This window comes from Mytilus californianus, unplaced genomic scaffold (genome assembly GCF_021869535.1).
Source record: "Mytilus californianus isolate M0D057914Y unplaced genomic scaffold, xbMytCali1.0.p SCAF_2, whole genome shotgun sequence".
Classification (NCBI taxonomy): domain Eukaryota; kingdom Metazoa; phylum Mollusca; class Bivalvia; order Mytilida; family Mytilidae; genus Mytilus; species Mytilus californianus.
Genome location: NW_026262668.1, coordinates 95,419,099 through 95,442,174, shown reverse-complemented (window position 1 = coordinate 95,442,174; position 23,076 = coordinate 95,419,099). Strand labels below are relative to the sequence as shown.

At 30.6% G+C, this 23,076-nt stretch overlaps 1 protein-coding gene across 3 annotated transcripts in view; it reads left to right on the top strand.

Moving 5' to 3' along the window:
- LOC127730443 (nostrin-like) overlaps positions 1-23,076 on the top strand; it is a 40,526-nt gene that overhangs the window by 6,256 nt on the left and 11,194 nt on the right. Inside the window, exons 1-8 of one of the 3 annotated variants that reach the window (XM_052238864.1) lie at positions 6,366-6,503; positions 11,017-11,102; positions 14,842-14,922; positions 16,283-16,345; positions 18,898-18,979; positions 19,571-19,633; positions 20,542-20,649; positions 21,777-21,893. In XM_052238864.1, coding sequence (XP_052094824.1) covers positions 6,468-6,503; positions 11,017-11,102; positions 14,842-14,922; positions 16,283-16,345; positions 18,898-18,979; positions 19,571-19,633; positions 20,542-20,649; positions 21,777-21,893 — 636 coding nt within the window. In that variant the 5' untranslated portion in view covers positions 6,366-6,467. Of the gene's footprint in view, positions 1-6,365; positions 6,504-7,850; positions 7,887-11,016; positions 11,103-14,841; positions 14,923-16,282; positions 16,346-18,897; positions 18,980-19,570; positions 19,634-20,541; positions 20,650-21,776; positions 21,894-23,076 lie in introns of those variants that run through there. The other 2 variants (XM_052238866.1, XM_052238865.1) reach the window with 2 other exon arrangements.

The following is a 23,076-nucleotide window of genomic DNA, read 5'->3' as shown; positions in this document are numbered from 1 at the left end:
ATTCTTTATTGTCATGTTTTAAATATCTTAGATATACCGTATGGAGGTGCTCTTAATTGCAGGAAGCTAATACAGATAAGATGAATAGGTGTTCCGAATGAACAATAATTTCGCTTCCGAATATTCCTCCATAGACTATATTTCTAACTAATAAATATGCGTGAACCCTCAGGGGTTCACGCAATAAACTGTTAACAGCAAAAATTATCAAGTCAAAATCTACAAATGGATCAATATACCCAATTTTCAGAAAGGCAATAATAGTAGCCTTTTTCTTCAATTCATGTATCCACATCGTTTACACTTGGATAGGTATGATTGCTCGTTCTGAATGATACACATTTTCATATACATGTATGTGTTGAATTTTTGGGTACAAAATTTAGATTTTCACAAATTTGGATAACCAGAAAGGCCCTATGTGATGTGGTTTCAGCAAGTAAAAGATCACTATTTTCACACATTTAGATAATCTCAGGGAAATTCAGTTCTATTAAAACATTTAACAACTCACAAAGGTTTTACATCAAAAAATCACAAATGGTTAGCAGCTGTTAAACTCGGTCAATTATTAAAAATAGCACCATGCCGATGTCCAATATCATTGCATAGAGATTTTAAATTTGCCTATATAATTGTGTTCCTCATTTTGAGGGGCATTAGGGATATTGACCCAAAGAAAGTCATACAGCTGAAATTGTCTGTCAACTCCATATAAACATGTTGTTATAAGAGTTATTGCTCTTAAATGTCAATTTTACAATTTTTTTGAGTTTGATAAAAAAAAATAAAGAAGATAGAAACTGTAAAAGGAAACAAGATCTAGAAATAGGTCATTTAAGCCAAATTTATCAGTCTACTTCTAATAGCCAGATAGCAGTTATTGTCCTTCAATGCAGATTTTTATTATTTTTTTCCATTTTGGACTAAAACTTGTAGAAAGGGAGAAGAAGTAAAAAGAAAAGAGATTTAAGCCATGAATTATATATAAATTCTATACTGTTGAAAAGATGCCATTGTTGAAGATGCACATTGATCCAAATGTTCCTGAACTAAATGTCAGAAAATGTGTCAATCTAATACTGACCATGCTGACTAACTGCAGTTTATGTAGCTATTTTGACTCTCTTTCACAAATGTCAGAGTCACTTTAATTTGATTTTTCTGCATTGTTCAATAATGGAGGTGTAAATTTTTGTGCTTACTGATTATGCTGATAGGTCAGATTCTCAGTTACTTATAGTAATTGGTGACTACATTTGATTTGATTGATTGTTGTTTGTTTGACTTTGCGCAAATATGTAGTGCCTTTTCAGAATAAGAACATATTAAATACTGCACAAGTAAGATCTACAAAGTGATTTGGATTGGCAATGGAAAATACCACCACAGGAAAAAGAATTGTATTGTTTTAAGGGTTCATTTTAATTTGCAGAGGTATGCACTTTCCCCCAAGCAAGAGGCATAAATACATGTATGTATATCTGGCAGGAGTCACCTGAGCAACATCAAGATTTATTAATACACACAATGAAACCTGCCTGTAAATCTCAGACTGTAAACATATTTAGTTTGAATTAATTGAGGAGTGAAGACATGTAAATTTTTCCAGTCTTGTTATACATGTATAATGAAAGTTAACAGATGACATACATGCATATGACATATATATTATGTATTTCATTAAAAATTTAAAGAAAATGAAAGTTTTTCCTAGATTATCAGTTGACCATTTGAATATTCTGACAGCTAGTATTTGATAAATATATTTAAATAAGCAGTTAATTTATTGACAGAATTTTATTATTTCTATAGACAAATGATAGACTATTGTTTAATACAAATAAGAAGATGTGGTATGAGTGCCAATGAGACAACTCTCCATCCAAGTCACAATGTGTAAAAAGTAAACAATTATAGGTCAAAGTACAGCCTTCAACAAGGAGCCTTGGCTCTTACTGAACAGCAAGCTATAAAGGGCCTCAAAATGACTGGTGTGAAACAATTCAAACAGGAAAACCAATGGTCTAAAAAAAAAAAACGAGAAACGAGAAACACTTATGAACCACATCAATAAGCTACAACCACTGAACAACAGGCTCCTGACTTAGGACAGGTGCATACAAATGCAGCGGGTTTAAACCTTTTAACAGGCGCCAACCTTCACCCTAACCTGAAACAGTAGTGTAACATTACAACATAAAAAGACACACTATAAAATATCAATTGAAATGGCTTAACTCGATCAAAAAGACAACAAAAACAAGTAAACATACACTGAACAAATAAATTTGATCTATGACACTATATAAATACAATGTTAATAAAGAAGATATAAAACAATGTTAAAAAGAAAACTATAACCTAGGACAAAATGGTGTTAAATAAAATAACGTACATAGGTAAATTTAAATATAATAATTTTGTTGTTAGGAGTACGGAAATATTTTTTACAAAATAAATAAATTTGTTGCCCTCTAGATGTCTTTTGGTTATTATTCTTGTTTAGTTGCTGTCCCATTGACAAATACCACATACCTTCTTTTATTCATATTAATTGTATTGATAAGGTTTTATGCCCTGCCGTCACCGGAGGGGCATTAAGTGTTACCCTTGTCCGTCTGTACATACTTGCGTCTCGAAATTGGTTTCCGTTCTCTAACTTTAGTTTGCCTCAACCAAATGTTATGAAACTTATAAACAATGATAATTACCACAAAACTCAGATCAAGTTCGAATTTGGGTGGCGTCACTTTTACCGTTTTGGAGTTATGCCCTTCTTAAATGGAAAAAATGCTGATTTTTTTTGTTACCATTCTCTAACTTAAGTTTGCCTCAACCAAATGTTATGAAACTTATACACAATGCCTATTAGGACAAAACACGGATCGAGTTTTGGGTGGCATGGCTTATACAGTTCTCTAATTATGTCCCTTTATAATGTTATATGCAAGCGGGAGCATCATCTGTGTCCCATGGATACATTCTCCATTTATTTAAGAGCTTGCAAATTTACTTCAATGATAAGCATGATAAGCAGTAAGTTTATGACTAAAATGCTAAAATGAAAAAACCTTCCTAGTGTAAATCATTACCAAAATTTGTGATGCACTATTTATAGAACAGTCTCAGAATGAACCCAAAATCTTACTGTTAAATCTTAAGTTCAAATTTCAGTACAGATCATACAAAGAGCCAAGGTATCTAAAAATTTTACTGTTAACATGGATTAAAGTACATATTTTGTTACTTTGTTGGCATCTAGAAAGATGCAGTAGTTGTTTTTTACCTGACGTGCCAATAAACTGCAAGCCTCATTAATAGTATTATGGATTATAGTACAGGTAGAAGGCACAGGCCAATATCTTGTGTATATGTATTTGGTAAGAATAAAACATGTTGGAAAAGATGTTTTAATATTTTTAATTAGCCCTGGTATATTAACCCCCTACCATGGAAAACTGCTCCCACCATCTTAGAGACCTCAGATTTTCAAATCATAGTTATACAAACTGCCTCATATTGTAACAATGCTCCAATAAGTATTTGGTATACATGGTATAATGAAAGATGTTGCCTTGGACAAGATGTTTTAATTCATTTACAATTCATGGTATTTTGACCCCCCCCTCCACTTTTACCATTGAAAATTTAACCCCCCCCCCCCCCCCCCCAATTAACATGATAAAAGATGTTAGATCATCAAATCATCATAGTTATTTAAAGAACTTTATGTTGTTATTATGCTCTAAAAAGTATGAATAATAGGTCTTGTGAAAGAGTTTTTTACACTTTTACTTATCCATGGTATTTTGACCCCACCATGGAAAATTGAACATATGACACCTGCTCTAAGTCACCAGAGTCTATCATGTCTATAGATGAGTTGTAAATGAACTTAGCAGAGACTACCAAAGATCTGCTTTCAACAACAAATTCTTAACGGACAAAATCACTTATATTTTAGTCAGAGTATGGTTTTTATGCCCCCGCCGTAGCGGAGGGGGCATTAAGTTTTACCCTTGTTCGTCCGTACGTCCCAAAGTTGGTTTCCGTTCTCTAACTTAAGTTTGCCTCAACCAAATTTAAAGAAACTTATACACAATGCTTATTACCTCAAAACACAGATCAAGTTTGAATATTGGTGGCATCACTTTAACCGTTCTAGAGTTATGCCCCTTTACAAATGGAAAAATTGCTGAATTTTTCGTTTCCGTTCTCTAACTTTAGTTTGCCTTAACCAATTGTTATGAAACTTATACACAATGCTTACTACCACAAAAATCAGATCAAGTTTGAATTTTGGTGGTGTCACTTTTACCGTTCTAGAGTTATGCCTGTTTACAAATGGAAAAATCACTGAATTTTTTGGTTTCTGTTCTCTAACTTAAGTTAGCCTCAACCAAATGTTATGAAACTTATACATAATGCTTATTACCACAAAATACAGATCAAGTTTGAATTTTGGTGGTGTCACTTTTACTGTTCTAGAGTTATGTCCTTTACAAATGGAAAAAATGCTGAATTTTTTCGTTTCCGTTCTCTAACTTAAGAATGCCTCAACCAAATGTTATGAAACTTATACACAATACTTATTACCACAAAACTCAGATCAAGTACAAATTTGGGTAGTGTCACTTTTACTGTTCTTCAGTTATGTCCCTTTATAACTTTATATGATATGCAAGCGGGGGCATCATCTGTGTCCCCTGGCCACATTCCCCATTTATTTTATTTACAATGTATTTAATCTCCCTCAGTTTTCTTGATCAGTGGTATAAGGTCAGGTACATAGAAGAATTCTCAGTTAAAGAGTTTTGCCTGAAATACCTGCTTTTCTTAATATAGAATTTCCTGTAATTTTGAATGTGTTTACAGGGATATTCTGATGTAAACTTTCTGTTAAAAATAAAAGATACTGCCAATGTATAGTTGCTATTAATTACATACTGTCTAAAATATTAAAGAAAATAATGCTTTGATTGTGTAAATATTTATCTGTTATCTTCTCGTTGTAGAGATAAAATAATGTCTTATAATGTGCATACAGGGTCTGAAGGTATTCCATCTTTGAAGTTATGAAGGGTTAAGAGTTGAATACTTTAGTCATTTGCCAAAAGAAAAGAAAAAATTGTTGGTCTCAGTGATACTGGGAATATTTCATTACTAATGTAGGAATTTGAAGAATATATTGAAGCATTTTCAAGCATAGATTTTAACTTGTGTCTATGTAAACCCTGTAGAACTGATGTAGAATGATCAGTTTTATTTTAGTAGAAATATGGTATTGGTTCTTTTTAGTCTGTCACTAGGCATGATGATTTGTGACTGTTTGTTGATCGCAAGAATAATGATAAATATATAATGTCTTTAATAGTTGTTTTTCAAAGGATAACAATACCCCCTTAGGAGCCTTTATTACAATCATTGCCAATTAGTTTGATTAACATTGTGGCACTTTTTTTGTGATGTTATGATGTATAAAACAACCTGTAGGCTTATGTTTTACATAATAAAGTTTTCTGTTTATTTCTGATATCTAACCAAAATCTTCAGACTTTTCCTGTAATTAAGTTGTGTCCCTCGGGTCATTTCATGTACAATGTATTTGACTTTTCTGATGATCGGCTATTCATATTTTTTCTAATTGATTGGAAATTATTAATTCTTATTGATGTGTATGTAGGGGGATATGGTGACAGAATTTATGAGTTTGCAAGATGTCTGCTGTCCTGGAAATGACTCTAATCCTAACTGTGAAACCTAAAAAAATGTGGACAATATCAAGATCAATATATGAATTATAATGTCGGAATAAAATTGTCAATACCACATAGTGTAGACGAGAAGATCGCAATTTGTGATTATACTTGGATAGTATTATAAACTGCAATTCCATAAATACAAAGAAAGGCATTTTGAAAATATTTGTCCTGGCAGTTTTTGATTGATGAAACTGGCATATACAACATTTCAACATTATAGATAAATGTTTCAACAATATAGTGAATATAATATTTTTATTCTATAATTCTGATGCTTATACATACATGACATAGACGCTGAATATTTTGAAAAAAAGTGGGATTTAATGATTTAGGAAGCTATAACTTACACAGATTTGGATTTTATTACAGTAATGAAAAATGGGTGTTTAACTTTCATGATAGGAGTTAGCATTTTTTGGAAAATTTGATCAGAAACGAAAATGTGAAAATTCTGTTATATTTCAATCAACAAATCCGTGTTCTAGATCTGTTGCAAATCACATGTTTTCGATTAGTGTAAAATCTATTTTGAAATAGATGATTGTTTTTTGGAATATTCCATTTTGAAGTTGTTAAAATACAATGAGTAATACCCATCCTTTCTGTAAACATTGCCACATATGTAACCCTCCTAGGAATCGTCCTCTACAGAGACAGAGAAGTTTCTTCCCAGAATCAGTTCAAAACTGGATTAGAGGAATGAAATCCCCTTATGGATTAAATGATATAACACAGGTAATTAAGCAATGTTAAGATAGTGCTGTAATTGTACACTTGAAGTATTAATCATGTTTGTACTGATCATCAGGTAAAAATATTCAATACTTGTAAGTGTGTAGAATTATGAATACTTGCTAGCTATCTTAATAACATGATACATACATTTGGTTATGAGGGGGAAATGATTTTTACTATCACTTTTTGGGCTTGGATTGGGATGGAGGCAGGTGAAGTCAAAGAAGCTTAAGGGGGTAAAGGATATATATAGGTTGATGAGTTTAATGTTCAGTAAACTTGATTCTGGAAGAGATCTTGATGTGAAACCAACTATGTATTAGACTTATATCTTAACAGAGATTACATATTGTATTATATGTCTCTGATTTTAATAAGCCCATTGGTGTTGTTTGCTACTTTTAAGAAATGGAAAGTTTTATTGGTGCTTTTATAATGTGTCTCAAACCAAGGTATAACAGTTTGCTAATTTTGAAAAATTCAAGAATTTATTCTTAGTTTAGAGAATTATAAAGCAGAAGTTGGTTATCTGAAATCGGTGGTTGAGTTTTTAAGGGTTCCTTTTTTCAATATTTACTGATGAATTATATTTATTTCAAGATGAAAAATGCTTCAATATACGGCATGTGTTTTTCTCATTGCTGAAGGCTGTACGGTTGCCCATAAATGCTTACACCACTTCATTTTAACTGTGGTTGATAGTTGTCTCATTGGCAGTTATACCACATCTCCTTATTTTTATATTCAGGTTGATGTGTATACATGTGAAAAGTGTATGGGACATTTTTGTCAAGTTTCTCTTACAAATCTTTGCCTGTTACATCAGTATTAGGTCAAAAGTAGAGCTTTTTATGAAAGTCAACAATATCTTCTGAATTCCAACTACAATTAGGCCTAGAAAACATAGTGCTGGGTACAGCTAACTGAATTTTCAAGTCAAATATTAAGTTTCCTATAACAAACATAAATTTTTAAAAATCTTTTATGTTGACGCATGTGCTTTATGTTTCCGGTCCCAAAAACATATTGAAATTTGCATATTTTAATTGAATTTGGTTAAAAAAATTGATTTATGCATGGTGCATTTAATTATGACATCATAAAGTGGGAGCTGATATGTAAATTTACAAAGGACCTATTTCCTATATAGTCATTGTTAAATATATGATACATCATGTACATCTTGATTTTTGCCATTCAATCCTAATTTGAAAATTAAGCTTGAAATAGGAGCCATATAGGGGCCCGATCAAACATACTCCTTGATAATCTCAACAATTTATAACCTGAATTTTGAATAAACAATGTAAAAGTACACTATTTCTTCCTGCTATCTAATATGTCTAACTTCCTGCTTACCTGTATATAGAAATGGAAAATCAGGTAGGACTGTTTGTCTCGATCAAAATGTTTTATTTGATGCTAAGTATCAATCTTTATTCACTTTTGTGCACAAATAAAAGAGGTTAACAGCCTTTAAGATCTTTACATAATACAGTAGAAGTTAAAAGGCATATATTTGAACTTAGGTAGTGTTTATAGTCAGATCTTCTATTGATTCTTTTATTTTTGTTGATATAAAACAGATCTGCCATTGATTCCTTTATTTTTGTTGATACCAGTTTTTGTAGATTGAGAAACAAGTTGTTTTCACTAACAATTGATTTCATGTTTTTTAACAAATTCTACTTATCATCTTACAACTTTTAGGAAATATTTAGTTTTCTTAGAAGCTAAATAGGAAACTTTTATTTTGTTGAACATTTAAATTTATGATTCACTTATAACCACTTACAACCACGAAAAGTACCCCAATAAAGATATTATATACACAGATCATTGAACCTGTAATCATTTCTCAGTAATCATGTAAATGTTTTATTTCAATTTTTTTTTTTATGCTTTATGATTAAAAAATTGAATATATTTTGTTGTGTACCTTTCTTGCTTGTGAGTGTCTGAACTTTTAATACCTCAATTTTCAAATGATTTATGGAGATGGTACTCATCCTCTGGACTAACATCAAAGTATGCACTTATTATACCTGTCAAAAAACGAATTTTGTAGGAATATAATGGAATCAACTTGTCTGTCTGTCTTTAGGAATTAACTTTTGAGTCCTTTGTCAAATTTTAAACAAACTTTGTACAGTTACGGTTTATGATATATCAAATTCGGAGCACACCCAAATTTTTTTTCCCTCAAATATGTTTCCCTTAAGAACTATGAAAATTTGTTACTATTGATGCAGTTTGCATTTTGTGAAAGCCTGCTTCATCAGCTGTTCATGAATCTTTCTATTCAAACAGATTTTAAATCTCAAAGACATGAAATATATGTCTTGCAGCAAAATATCTTGTTTTTGTTAGGTTGTTGCTCCTATACAAACTGAGATGAGTCAGTTGTTCAAAATTTTCATTTTAATGTTGAGCCTGCGACTTTTGTTGCAGAAAGCTCGACATAGGGATAGTGATCCGGCGGCGGTGTTAGCTAACTTTTTAAAAGCTTTATATTTTAAAAGGTGGAAGACCTGGATGCTTCATACTTTGTATATAGATGCCTCATGTTACGAAGTTTCCGTCAGTTCCATGTCCAATGTCCTTGACCTCATTTTCATGGTTCAGTGACTACTTGAAAAAAAAGTTAAGATTTTTTGTAATGTTAAATTATCTCTTATTATAAATAATAGGGTAACTATATTTGGTATGTGCGTACCTTATAAGGTCCTCATGCCCGTCAGACAGTTTTCACTTGACCTCGACCTCATTTCATGGATCAGTGAACAAGGTTAAGTTTTGGTGGTCAAGTCCATATCTCAGATACTATAAGCAATAGGTCTAGTATATTCGGTGTATGGAAGGACTGTAGGGTGTACATGTCCAACTGGCAGGTGTCATCTGACCTTGACCTCATTTTCATGGTTCAGTGGTTATAATTAAGTTTTTGTGTTTTGGTCTGTTTTTCTTATACTGTATGCAATAGGTCTACTATATTTGGTGTATGGAATGATTGTAAGGTGTACATGTCTAGCTGGCAGGTTTCGTCTGACCTTGACCTCATTTTCATGGTTCAGTGGTCAATGTTAAGTTTTTGAGTTTTGGTCTTTTTTTCTAATACTATATGCAATAGGTCAACTATATTTGGTATATGGAAATATTTTATGATCTATATGTGGGTCGCACAGGTTTTATTTGACCTTGACCTCATTTTCACGGTTCATTGCTCAGTGTTAAGTTTTTGTGTTATGGTCTGTTTTTCTTAAACTATAAGCAATAGGTCAACTATATTTGTTGTATGGAAGAATTGTTAGCTGTACATGTCTGCCTGGCATGGTTCATCTGACCTTGACCTCATTTTCATGGTTCATTGGTCAATGTTTAGTTTTTTGGTTAATGTTAAGTTTATGTGACAGTTGTAATAAAGCTTTATATTTAGGACTATCAACATAATATCAATGATTAATAAAGAAGGCGAGACATTTCAGCGTGTGCACTCTTGTTATATAGTTTGAGGGTTGAAACAATTTAAAAGAAGCTGCAATATGCTTATACCTATTTTTTACAAAGACCATATAGTCCACTGAAAGATATGAACAACACTTTTCATATTCAAAATCAAAGCCTTAAAAGTGACTTTAGTACACTTTACCTTAGTACCTTCTCTGATGAAACTAATTGCTGTGACAGCAATTAGTTTGATCAGAGAAGGCACTAAGGTAAAGTGTACTAAAGCCTGTGGATTCATTATTATTCATGGTGAACCAATTTTAGTGGATTTCATGGGTATAGTTAAACCACAAATTTAAATAATCAACGAATTTTAAATTGTCTACAGTATTTTACATGTTGTATGCAGACATTGGCAAATCCACGTTATCAAATATTCATGCAAATAGAATATTTCACCAATCCATGAATACATGTATTGGTATCCACGAAAATAAATTAATCCACTTTAAGAAATGGAACCTTGTTTTACTGGAAAAGAGAATTAGTTGACATTATATATATACATGTAACATTTACCATATTTGTATGCAGATATAGATGATAAATTACTACGTACTATTTCATAGCATTGTTTCGTTTCCATAAGGAAATCTTAATTAGGTATTTTCTCAATTCACTTCAAAATAAGAAGAAAACACTTATAACTCATGGATTAATTCAGAAATACATGTAGCTGTTGTTATATAAAATTGAAAAAGATGAATCAAGCCATGAATTGGATGTGTGGAAAAGTTTCCTTTGTGGAAAATGAATTTGTGAATGAAGAGGCAAACTTTTTAATTTAATCAATTAATTTCTATATATAGCTATAGTAAAAGAAAATAATTACCAGTGTTATTTTCTGTGTTTTAAGTGTATAAATGACAGCATCACAGAATAAGAAAAAAATCCAGGAAAGATGTAGGAAGGAATGGACATTGAAAAAAGCATATTTTCTTACTTAATGAATTGCTTTTAATGATAAATTTTGATTCAATTAAAAATTTTGTTTTCTCAATTTCAGAGCCTTAATGGGTTTGAAGAATTGAGGAAGTACATAAAACATGGCAGCGAGTTCTGTAAAGAAGTGGCTAATATTTTACAAGAGAGGTAAGTCAGTCTATATAATTTACTTAGTTTTACATGGAATAAGACATATGAAAGAAATGGATCTTGTTTGACTTCACCAATACTTTTGGTATTTGTAGCTACATAGATGTCAAATCCGAGGTTGCCATCAAAATGAATCCAAGGTTTTTCATATGTAAAAATTTCACAAATTAAGATATCATTTTTAGGCATGTATTAAATGGGTCATGGGTTGTCATGAAATACATGTATATCTAAACTATGATTATTTTTATTTGTCGAATTGAAGTTCAAATACATATACAATGTAGTACAATATTTTGATAAAGACTAGATTAGTTTTTATCTGTTGTGTTGTAATTTTTGTTGGTTTTTTTCAAGTGTATTAATGATATTCATTACCATACTCTTACATTGTGAGCTAGATGAAGTTTTTTTTTAATTATAGCTTTTTTACAAAGTGAATAATGGAAACAAAAATTAAACCCTATTTTCTTTTTTTTTTTTTTTTTGTTGCAACTGAGTTTAAGCTTATTGTGTTTCAAATATCAGTTGTAACAAAAATAATGAGATGAACAAAGTTTGCTGATTATTTTATTAAAAAAATTAAATATTTTAATGATCAAAGGGGGTGGGGAAAGGGGTACACCCTCTTTGTTCCAACACGACTCAGCAACTGCTTAACTATTAAAAATTACCATATTTAGTCAAATAGTACTGTTCACATGAAAGTTGGTAATTATACAGAGGAAGTGTTTTAATTATTAGTTGTTACAGTTTGTACAGGAAGAAATTCTCTGTACTACACTGCTGTAGTCCTTGGTGAAGTAATGATGTCAGATAAATTTGGGAAACCTCATTAAAGTTTGTAATTCAGGAAGTTAAAATAAATATAAACCCCTTTGACATAGTAGCTTTGATGAAAATTAAAAAAGGGGGGGATAAAACAGAGATAAAAAAAAATAGGTGTAGTAGAAAAATTAAGCTATAAAATACACTGACCAGCAGGATAAGTAAATAAACAAATCAACTCACCTGCAAAAAATGTAAACAATTGCTTAGATAATGAATTTGCACAATTTGACTTGTGGTGCAAAAATCTATCAAATATTGATGAATTCAACTTTAAAACCATTTTAATGGTTGTAATTTTACCTGCATTATCTTTTCCCAAATATTCAGCAGCTGTACGCAGTTGTACGGTAAAATTAATTTGATTGAAATTTGAGGTTAGAAAGACCAATGAGATATTTTAAGATTAAATTGTCCTGTAAGCAGCTCTTGACCATTTAAGATTTTTAACAGTCTATTGGAATAGCTTATAACAGTATTCTTCTAGCTATGTTTCATATTGACAGTGACAACTCTACAAAAACAGTACAGTTATTCCTATTCTAATGAAGTTCTAATCCATTATTTGTTGATGTGCAAATCATATAAGAATTATAAGAAAATGTATAATGTTTTTTAAATTTTATTTTATGTATAATGTGCAAACATCAAGCCTTGTGTAATCATCAAAAGGTAAATGAATAATTTCTTGGTCTCCTTGAAACAGGTAAAATGTTCTTATTTGCATCAGATTTTCTGAACATTTTTACTGTTTAAGAAAGAGAAACTCTTGTGCTCTTATCTGAAAAATGAAAGAAGTAAGTATATTTTTAAGTTGATTAAGTGCAAAATATGGTCAATTGGAGTTAAAAAAAGTAAAATAACAAAAATACCAAACTCCAAGGAAAATTCAAATCGGAAAGTCCCTTATCAAATGGTAAAATTAAAAGCTCAAACACATCAATTGAATGGAAAACAACTGTCATATTCCTGATTTGGTACAGGCATTTCCTTATGTAGAAAATGGTTGACTAAACCTGGTTTTATAGCTAGCTAAACCTCTCACTTGTATGACAGTTGCATAAAATTCCATTATATGTGTGAACAAACAAACAGACATAATAGGAAAAATGTCAAAAATAGGTGTACAGCAGTCAACATTGTGTTTTAATCTTAATCAATATAAAAACAAACAAATATGTCAACAAAGAAAAACAAAATGGCATAAAAACAAAGCACATAAGCAAAAATGAAAGACAAGAATACAAAATATGATCATAGCACAACAACACATTGGAGGGATGCATATGTACCGAGCCACGCCAAAAGGATATTACCAAAAATGGACTAAACAGTAAAGGTTAATAATTTACAAAAACAAATAAAAGAACACTATAACATGTAATTAAGATGATAAACAACTTCAGTACCTAGAATCTATACTTCAAGACCATCATGTATTATTTGTGAAGTTGATACGGAATATTTATCAACAAGGTCTTGGTATCTTCCGATGAAATTTTTTTTAGAAAAAGGACGAGACGTTCTTTCATCAACTTTCTGCTCAGACACTGGTGACGTTTTATAAAGTTTGTGTAGCAGCTGCAAGCTCTTGAATACCAAATGAGTTGGGAAATGTATACCCCATATGCAGGTGAAGTTGGTATATTGCTACTACGGTGGGAGAAATTGATAATATCAAAATTAAAATCGTCTCATTTGTCATAGATTATGGTACTAAGATGACCGCTCTTGTCAAATTCGAGGTATAAGTCTAAAAATGAGGCAGAAGAAGCTGTGTCTGTTGTTTCTTTAATTAATGACATCATTAAACAAATGTTTCTTACTGTGACCTAATAAAATAAGCGTTGTGACATAGGAAATGTATGGGAAAGTGCATGAATTTGAATGTCTACTATAGTATACTTTTATATAAATTAAAATTCCCATTTTCAAGAAGGTTATGAAATCAAACTCCTTAGTAAAGCTTGACTGGTTTTGATCAATGTAAAGTCAGCTTTAGATGTACATAGAAAGTAAATTATACCCACTTCCATATTCATTTAAAAAAAATGGCAGTGTATATTGCTGTTTTCTTTATATTTTTAATTTATATTTACTTTGAAAATAAGTTGTATGATATAAGAAAAAATGATAGAAAATACATCTTGTTTTTCACAGGATACAACATGTACAGTTTTTAGCAAAAGCTAGAATAATGATATTTATAGAAATTTAATGAAAAAATGTATATACTAAATTAAGACTGTTATGACTATTAGTATAAACAAAACATGCAAAAGGAAATATTTGTCAAACAGCAATGAATTTGTTTATATTAATAGGTCCGAGGACACAGTTATCGTCCTTTGATTTTCATTGTCTACAAATATAGTCCCTAGGGTGGACAGTGTATAACATGGAAATTTTTTTCATAAAATTTCCAAATTTATTTATTTTATGCATGAAATATTTTAAAAGTAGGGGGATGAAATTACATGTTACAAAAAATTGGGTGATGAATTTTTATTTAAAGTAGTAATTTGGTCCATTTAAAAAAGGTCAAAAATTAGTATGCCTGAAGCTTACAGTCAAACTGAATTATAGACCCCCTTAACATAGAATTGTCCATATTTTGAGTTAGAGCTGGTAGACTTTTCTATAATTTTGATATTATTTGTCCCAAAAGTAGTACACTACACTGTAAAAATCTTTTTTAGATAGAGCAGGTGCGATTTTTTTTAATTTGAATTTATTGTCTAAAAGAAATGCACTATGAAATAACAGGCCAAGATTTTAGTGTCTGTTAGAGAAAGTATTTTACCCATGAAATGAAAGGCACTCATTAATCAATTAATGCATTCCTATAAATATACCCTTCAGCAGAAAACAGTTTCAGATGTTAAGCATCATTTCTTAATTATTTCAGATCTGATTTAGAAAGTAATTATGCAAAAAATCTGCAGAGATTGAGTGGAAAATTGTTAAAAGTTACTTCTAATAACATTGGGTAAGTATACTACAGTGGATAGAGTTATTAGAGTTGTAGAGATTTATTTGAAAAAGTGTACAAAAGTACAAATTACATATATAAAGATGCTTTGTATATCAAATATAATCATATTTTTAAAAAAGAATTAGAAAGTAAATTTGTAGACGAAACTGTTACACTTCAAGATAAAAATAAGGTTAGTAATCATTATATATACCTATGAAAGATATAAACAGCTGTTGGGGCATTCAGCCAAAACACCCTGAATACATAGTACATTTTATTGTAGTTGATGTATTGAATTCCAATTAAAAAGCAAATTTCTGATATAAAAGTTTATATTTTAGTACACAGATATGGTGTCTTATTGCCTTTTTAACAGTTTAATCAATGTATTTTTACTTTAAGAAACTACTATATTTAGTATATAGATATGGTGTCTTATTGCCTTTAAACTGTTTAATCAATATGTTTTTACCGTACTTAAAGAAACTACTAACTTTTCTGGCACACTGAAAATATGTAGTGTATCCATATCAAGTATCTTATTGGTATATGATTAAAAATGGGGGTTAAATTACTATAGTTTCATTTGTGATTTAAAACATGTGAAAGATGCGGGGAAATGAGAACGATACCAAAAAAATCAGATTTCTAGTATTTTCAGTATGATATAAAAATATAATTGTAATTTAAATATAAACATAAGAAAAATGTGTATTAATTTTATTATTAATGTATGAATACATATTAAAAAAATTACATATCTGTATACTCCAGTTGAGCCCTGTTCAGTAAGCTAATTACTAAAATATATACTAATTTTGATTATGTATGAATCACATTTAAGTAAATGAAAATGTCAAGTAAATTTATGCTAATGAAATAGCAACAAAAGAATATAATTTTACCAAAATTGACATCTAGTGGTCACAACTAAGCACATGGTATTCTTAAATCAACAACCTTCTACATTGTCCTATTGTACGCTAGAAATTGCCAAGTGCAGAAAAGTTATGAAGGAATTCAGATCACATTTATACCAAAGTTCTGATGCCAAAACCAAAGGCAAGGGAGTTTTTCTGAATAGGACAAACAAATAAAGACTTGTCAGGGTTAAAGTATGTTGTGAGTGCTAATATCAAGATCAATGTAAACATCTGTGTTGAGAATGACCATTGATATGTAAATATCTTTTTATCAAAAAAATATAGAGTTGAAGTCTTTTATCCTGTTAATTAGGTAAATTGTGTTGGGTTAATAGTTTTTGAAGAAATATTATTAGCAACAGTTGAAAAATTACAAACTCTGGCATAAATACAGAAATTTATCCAGACTTGATTTATATACTAAGTTTGTACTGTGTTTTTTTTTTTAGAACATTAGCAGAAGGATGGAAGGCTGTAGCTACTATGATGGAACAGGAGTCAGATCTCCATAAGTAAGTTGTCAGACAAAGAAACACATGTATATTAGAGTATCATATAGTTTGTAAATCACAGTGTCAGTTATCAGTTCAATTGAGAACAAAACTCAGATCAATCAAAAAGTTTCTAAGTTTGTTACAGTCTTCAAAGATTTAAAGAACTTTATGGAGTATTGTGTTTTCTTAAATCAAACTGTACAGACTTAGAAATCATTGTACTAAAAAAGAATAATTAGCAGTAGCAAAATAAACTGACCATGTATTTCAATATTTAGTTAATATAGTTATATATAATAATAATTTAGTTAACCTGCGTTTAAAAAGAAAACAGACTTATTGTCAAAATTTGTTACTGTAAACATGGAAATATTCTCTTATTTTCGTGGTAGGAGTTGATACAGGAAAATGATACTACTTCAAATATTTCACTTGAACTAGATTCATAGGACTAAGACTGTACATAAATAAACACCACCAGGAAATCGTAAATTTAAAGCTGTGTTAATTTAAATTCAGGTAGCAAATCGGCAAGAAAAGACAGCAGGAAAATAACCCAGTAAACAGAACATTAAAAAACCAGATTTACTAATATAAATGACAAGTAAAAATTTAATTTTTTGATACTCACTCCCGAACAGCCTCGTTGGTTTCATGGTTTCAAATTTGTGTTTAGTGCCAGAGAAAACAGGTTTTTATCACTGGCATTTTCAAATCAAAGTGATTAAAATTACTATCACAAGTTGCTTCTTCTTTTGCAATCCATTTGAAACTAATGAGTAGGGATGGAAATTGCAACTTAAAGCTTAGTAGTTAACTTGGCTCTAACATATAATATCTAAGGGCCCAGGTTGTAAGAATCTAAATGTCATATCAGATATAGATACATTACATTCTAATGTTAATTTAGTTGACATGTTCTTAGAAGAAGGCAATACCCTGAAGATGAAGAAAGCCAGAAATGTCGTAGTGTAAAGAAATTTATATGACAAACATCTATCCTAAATTTATCAACACATAATAATGTTCAAAAAGCCATTGCATGACTGTTGATAGGTATAAAACATAAAACATTTTGTCCAACTTGCCTATACTATCCATATTCATTGGCTTTATAAAAATTAGAAGATGTAGTGATTGCCAATAAGACAACTCTCCACCAGAGCCCAAATGACATAGAAGTTACCAACTAAAGGAATGTACAGCTTTCAACTATTAGCAAATCACATCCCACATAGCAAGCTTTCAAAGGCCCTAAAATGACAAAATATAAAACAATTCAAAGGAAAAAACTAATAGCCCTAATTTATGTACAAAATAATGAATGAAAAAAAAATGATATACAGCAACAAACATCATCCACTGAATTACAGGCTCCTGACTTTGTACAGGCACATACAGAATGTGGTAGGGATAGACATATTTTGCGGGCACCAAACCCTCCCCTAACCTGGGACAGTGGTGGAACAGCACAACATAACACCAAACGATAAAAATCAGTTGAATGGGACATAACTTATGAGATCGATAAAAAAGCAAAAACAATTAACAAAAAGACCATGTTTACAATGAGTCTTTGATTTCTCTTGCTTAATTATATTGGCAATTGTAACATCATTAGCCAGAAGGTAATTGACCTTGTTCGCCATACTGGGAACAGGCCATACAGACCATACCACTCTCAGTAACAGACACTAGTTTTCCCACTCAGAAAAATAGTAACAGTATCCTTTTTCATTCCCATATGCCATTGTGTACTCTTTGTTGCTTAAGTTCTTTTTGGTACACATTTGGCAATAGATACACTGGCAATATACCTGTAAAATACTGCTACAATTTCAACTTGAAAATTAATTTGAAAAATCAAATTGTGTCAAATATGTGATAACTTGTAAAAAAAATTAAATTTTGGTCATTGAATTCTTGAAATAATTACCATGGTGGTATAAAGACAAGAAACATCAAAATTATTGATTTTGCTTTTGAAATGTAAGCTGAAGTTTTATATGAGCATGCAATGAATTGACAAAAGCTTTGTTTCTCTGATAAAATCATTAATTTATGTATGTCTAAAATGGTTCATAATTTCTAATTCTTTTATACAAAGGTGTTTTGTTTAATGCTACATGAAAGGACCATATGTTTGTTATTAGCACCGGATGATTTTGACCTACACACACACTTATAGACTAAATGCTTAGGTAACTTTGGGCTAATGGAAAAATTAAAATTAAAAGCACAGTTGAATTTTAGTCTTCATAGTTTCTTTTATTCCCGAGGAGTAGGAGCAAAGGCTAGTTGATTCATAGTCAGAATTATGTATCTGAGGGGGATGGCATGGGTTGCTTCACTGTTATCTTGTTTGCTGATATGTTAAAAGTTAGGTTCAGCATCTGAATTTGAGACAAAGCAGGGATAATGTCATATTCAACATGAACACCTTTTCATCCTAAGTGTTTAAAGATTACCTGTTGGAATTTAAAACTTCCTTAATGGTGGTTTAGTACAATTAGATAGTGTATCTACAAAGAAGAATGTGTTCTTTGACATATGATACCCTCTTATTTCAGAAATCTAGCAGTAGCGTTTGTTGAAGAAATAAGTAAACCTTTAAAACTCTTGGTAGAAGCACAGATTAAAGCCAGAAAACCTGTGAGTTTATTGTTAAATAAAACATAGATTAGGTTGACATTACTTACAATTTGAAAAAACACCATATTGTTTTGCACCACCTTGACAGGACATTATAATGTCCATATAAAGCAGCACTAATACCTTGACCTGTGCTATTTATAGTATCTATAGCACAATAATGATACAAATATCTAATAATAAAGAGATCAAAGTTCATGTCCCCAAGTGTTCGGTAAATTGTTTAACATAATTATGACCAGTGATAAAATAATTATTACTTTGTGATGTATCACTTATTGCCTGTAGATAGATATAAAGTTGTTTGATTTCAGTTATTAAAAGAAGATACCGTTCATTTGGTATTCATATATACTCTACTACCAGTTTTCATGAATAAATTTACATTAAGTTCAGTCCATATTTTTTTAATTGATGTAATTTAAGAATTTATCCTGAAAATCAGTGAACTAATGAAAAAAAAAAAGGTTTTAAGGTAAATTTTTTGATTTATTTGTAAAGTATACAAATATTGCCTCCTACTTGTTGAAGACGTTCAGTAACCAGTAAGTGATCATTCGGTCTTAATTGTGTTGTTATTTGTGTTTGCAGATTGAGGTAGCTGTTGATAAAAGTTTAAAGAATCTAACAGATAGAAGGACAGAAGAATATAGAGTAAGTTATATTACAGATATTGTTATCAATATAATGCTCAGATTTAAAAAAAAACAGTCTCCAAAGAATAAACATGAATTATAAAATAGAGAATCACTATACATGTTTACTGTTAGTTCATAAGATAATAGAAATTTTCAGACAGAACTTGTTCAAAGTTTGTGTTTTGTGCTAGAGTTTGCTGACAGTCTGTATCCAAGATAGAAGTATCTTTGCATAAAATCTTTTACAATATTGGAAATACATACTACTGTAAATTCAGAAATTATTGCGAGGTTTTTATTAATGCGAATAATGCGACTTCTTGAGTATCGCAATAATAAGAACTCGCATTCTTATATCAAACACATACATATGTATGTAGCTTTTCCTATCATCGCAATAATTAAACTCGCATTTTTGGTAATTCTTCAAAAATCGCAATAATAAATACACGCAATAATTTCTGAATTTACAGTATACGATTAAGGAGGAACCATATGTATTGAACTTTTTGAACTCCTTTCATGTAATAAGTCTATGCTTATTCTGTCAATAAAAAGGGGGGGGGGGTCAAAAGGATGTCTTTCCAACTGTATAGTACTAGATTTTGAGTTTCTCACATTACAGTAGAAAGGGAGTATTAGATGAGGATCTAGAGAACAATACATGGAGGAGACAAATCATAAACAGCAAAACAGGTGTATGGAGTATACAAAGACAAAGTCAAATTAAAGCTTTTGACCAAACAAATTCCCAGCAATATCACATGCTTTGACCAAACAAATTCCCAGCAATATCACATGCTTTGACCAAACAAATTCCCAGCAATATCACATGCTTTCCTAGGAAAAGTATATGCTTATGTATGAAACATTTCATAAGCACGAAAAATGTAACTTTATTTATGTATTAATCTATTTATATAGGCAAAGAAATCTGCATATGCATGTGCAAAAGATTATGAAAAAGGAGAAGAATCCAAAAATGAATCTAAAGCAGGAAATAAAAAACACTCAGACAAAGATAAAATTAAGGTATGATTCACAAGATATATGAAAATGTAACATTCCTGTTCGGGTTACAATTTTTTCGCCTGATTTCTTGCAATTGATCAAAAGTGAATACAATGTCATTTATTCACATGCAACTAATTTATTGACAATTATGAATAGATTCAGTATTCATGCCCAGAGAAATTCATTTCATGTTATAATTCAGGATAAACATATGTATTTTCGTATGTCTGAACTTTACCCAAATAAAGTGTTGGAATTTACTAAAAACTGACAGTTTCTTGAGTTCTTTTGTCAATAAATTTCCACCTGAATTGATTGAAATTATGTGATATGTTACTGGTATTCCTGAATCTAAAATACCTAAAGTCAGCCTAGTGGGACTCACTTCTGGGTAACTCCATTGCAAATAATTGAACAGAATAGTAACCCTAAATGAAGAAAACTTGACGCAGGGTTACGTTTTTGTATTGTTGAGGTCACATAACCTGTAAGCTAGTTTAAGTATACATTTAGAGGAGTATACAATTACATCTAGGGGAGTATAAAAGACCTACACCTTTTTCCAAATAAGTCACTGATTTATATTCCAAACTTGAGTAAATCTTTACCTGCTTTTTCTGTTACTGCCTCCTTGCTATTATGGTAGCATGCTCTCTTTGAGAGCAGAAGCTTATAGGTTTGTTTTTGGACTTGGTCAAAAAAAGGGACTGTTGAATTAGCATTTGCTGATTTTCCACCAAATATTCAGCAAATAAGAGTATACATGCAGATTTTCCAGAAATCGCAATAATAAATTTTGCATTTTTGTCCATTCTTCAAAAATTGAAATAATAAATTCATACAATAATTTCTGAATTTACAGTATATTCATACCACATTAACATGATAATATGCTCAGTTATCATATACTTATACATACAATCATATTTCTTAGTAATCGAATGCATCTAAGAATATGTCATTGTACTCTCAAGTCAAGCTTTAGGTCCTTGTTCATTTCTCAGATACAAATTTACCAACAACCACAGTGTTATCTTGAATTATGTAATGAGAAGTAAACATAAGTTAAAGTTATTGAAGAGTTCGTAAAGATATTCCAACTAACACTAAATGGATAGTTATGATGGGGAGTTTTTTAATTGTAGCTGGAGAAGAAATGTGACCAGTTCAGTAAGTCCTTAAAGAAAGCTGACAAAGATTACTGTGAATTGTGTGAAAAAGCTGAAGCTGCAAGACAAGAGTGGGACTCTAATGTATTAAAGGTGTGTATAAAAATAGATGATAGTGGGTTTTAAATGTATACAAATCATATATTACAACAGAGTTTGGTCTTAAATGTATACAAATCATGTATTACAACAGAGTTTGGTCTTAAATGTATATAAGTCATGGAATTCAATGGACTGAGGTGTGTCTTAAATGAATATAAGTTGAGAGATTTAGCTAGCTATAAAACCAGGTTTAGTCCACAACTTTCTACATAAGAAATGCCTGTATCAAGTCAGGAATATGACAGTTGTTTTCCATTCGTTTGATGTGTTTGAGCTTTTGATTTTGCCATTTGATAAAGGACTTTCCATTTTGAATTTTCTATGGAGTTCGATATTTTTGTCGAAAAAGCGAGACATAGCGATCCTACATTCCGTTGGCGTCGGCGGCGGCGTCCACAAATATTCACTCTGTGGTTAAAGTTTTTGAAATTTTAATAACTTTCTTAAACTATCCTGGATTTCTACCAAACTTGGACAGAAGCTTGTTTATGATCATAAGATAGTATCCAGAATTAAATTTTGTAAAAAAAAAAAATCCAGTTTTTCCATATTTTACTTATAAATGGACTTAGTTTTTCTGCCAGTTAACATAACATTCACTCTGTGGTTAAAGTTTTTGAAATTTTAATAACTTTCTTAAACTATCCTGGATTTCTACCAAACTTGGACAGAAGTTTGTTTATGATCATAAGATAGTATCCAGAATTAAATTTTGTAAAAAAAAAAATCCTGTTTTTCCGTATTTTACTTATAAATGGACTTAGTTTTTCTGCCAGTTAACATGACATTTACTCTGTGGTTAAAGTTTTTAAAATTTTAATAACTTTCTTAAACTATCCTGGATTTCTACCAAATTGGGACAGAAGCTTTTTTATGATCATAAGATAGTATCCAGAAGTAAATTTGTAAAAAACAAAATTCCATTTTTTCCGTATTTAACTTATAAATGGACTTAGTTTTTCTGCCAGTTAACATTACATTCACTCTGTGGTTAAAGTTTTTAAAATTTTAATAACTTTCTTAAACTATCCTGGATTTGTACCAAACTTGGTTAGAAGCTTGTTTATGATCAAAAGCTAGTAGCTTGAAGGCAATTTTTAAAAATTTTGTACCTGTTTATCAGTATTTTACTTATAAATGGACTTAGTTTTTCTTCCAGTTAACATTACATACA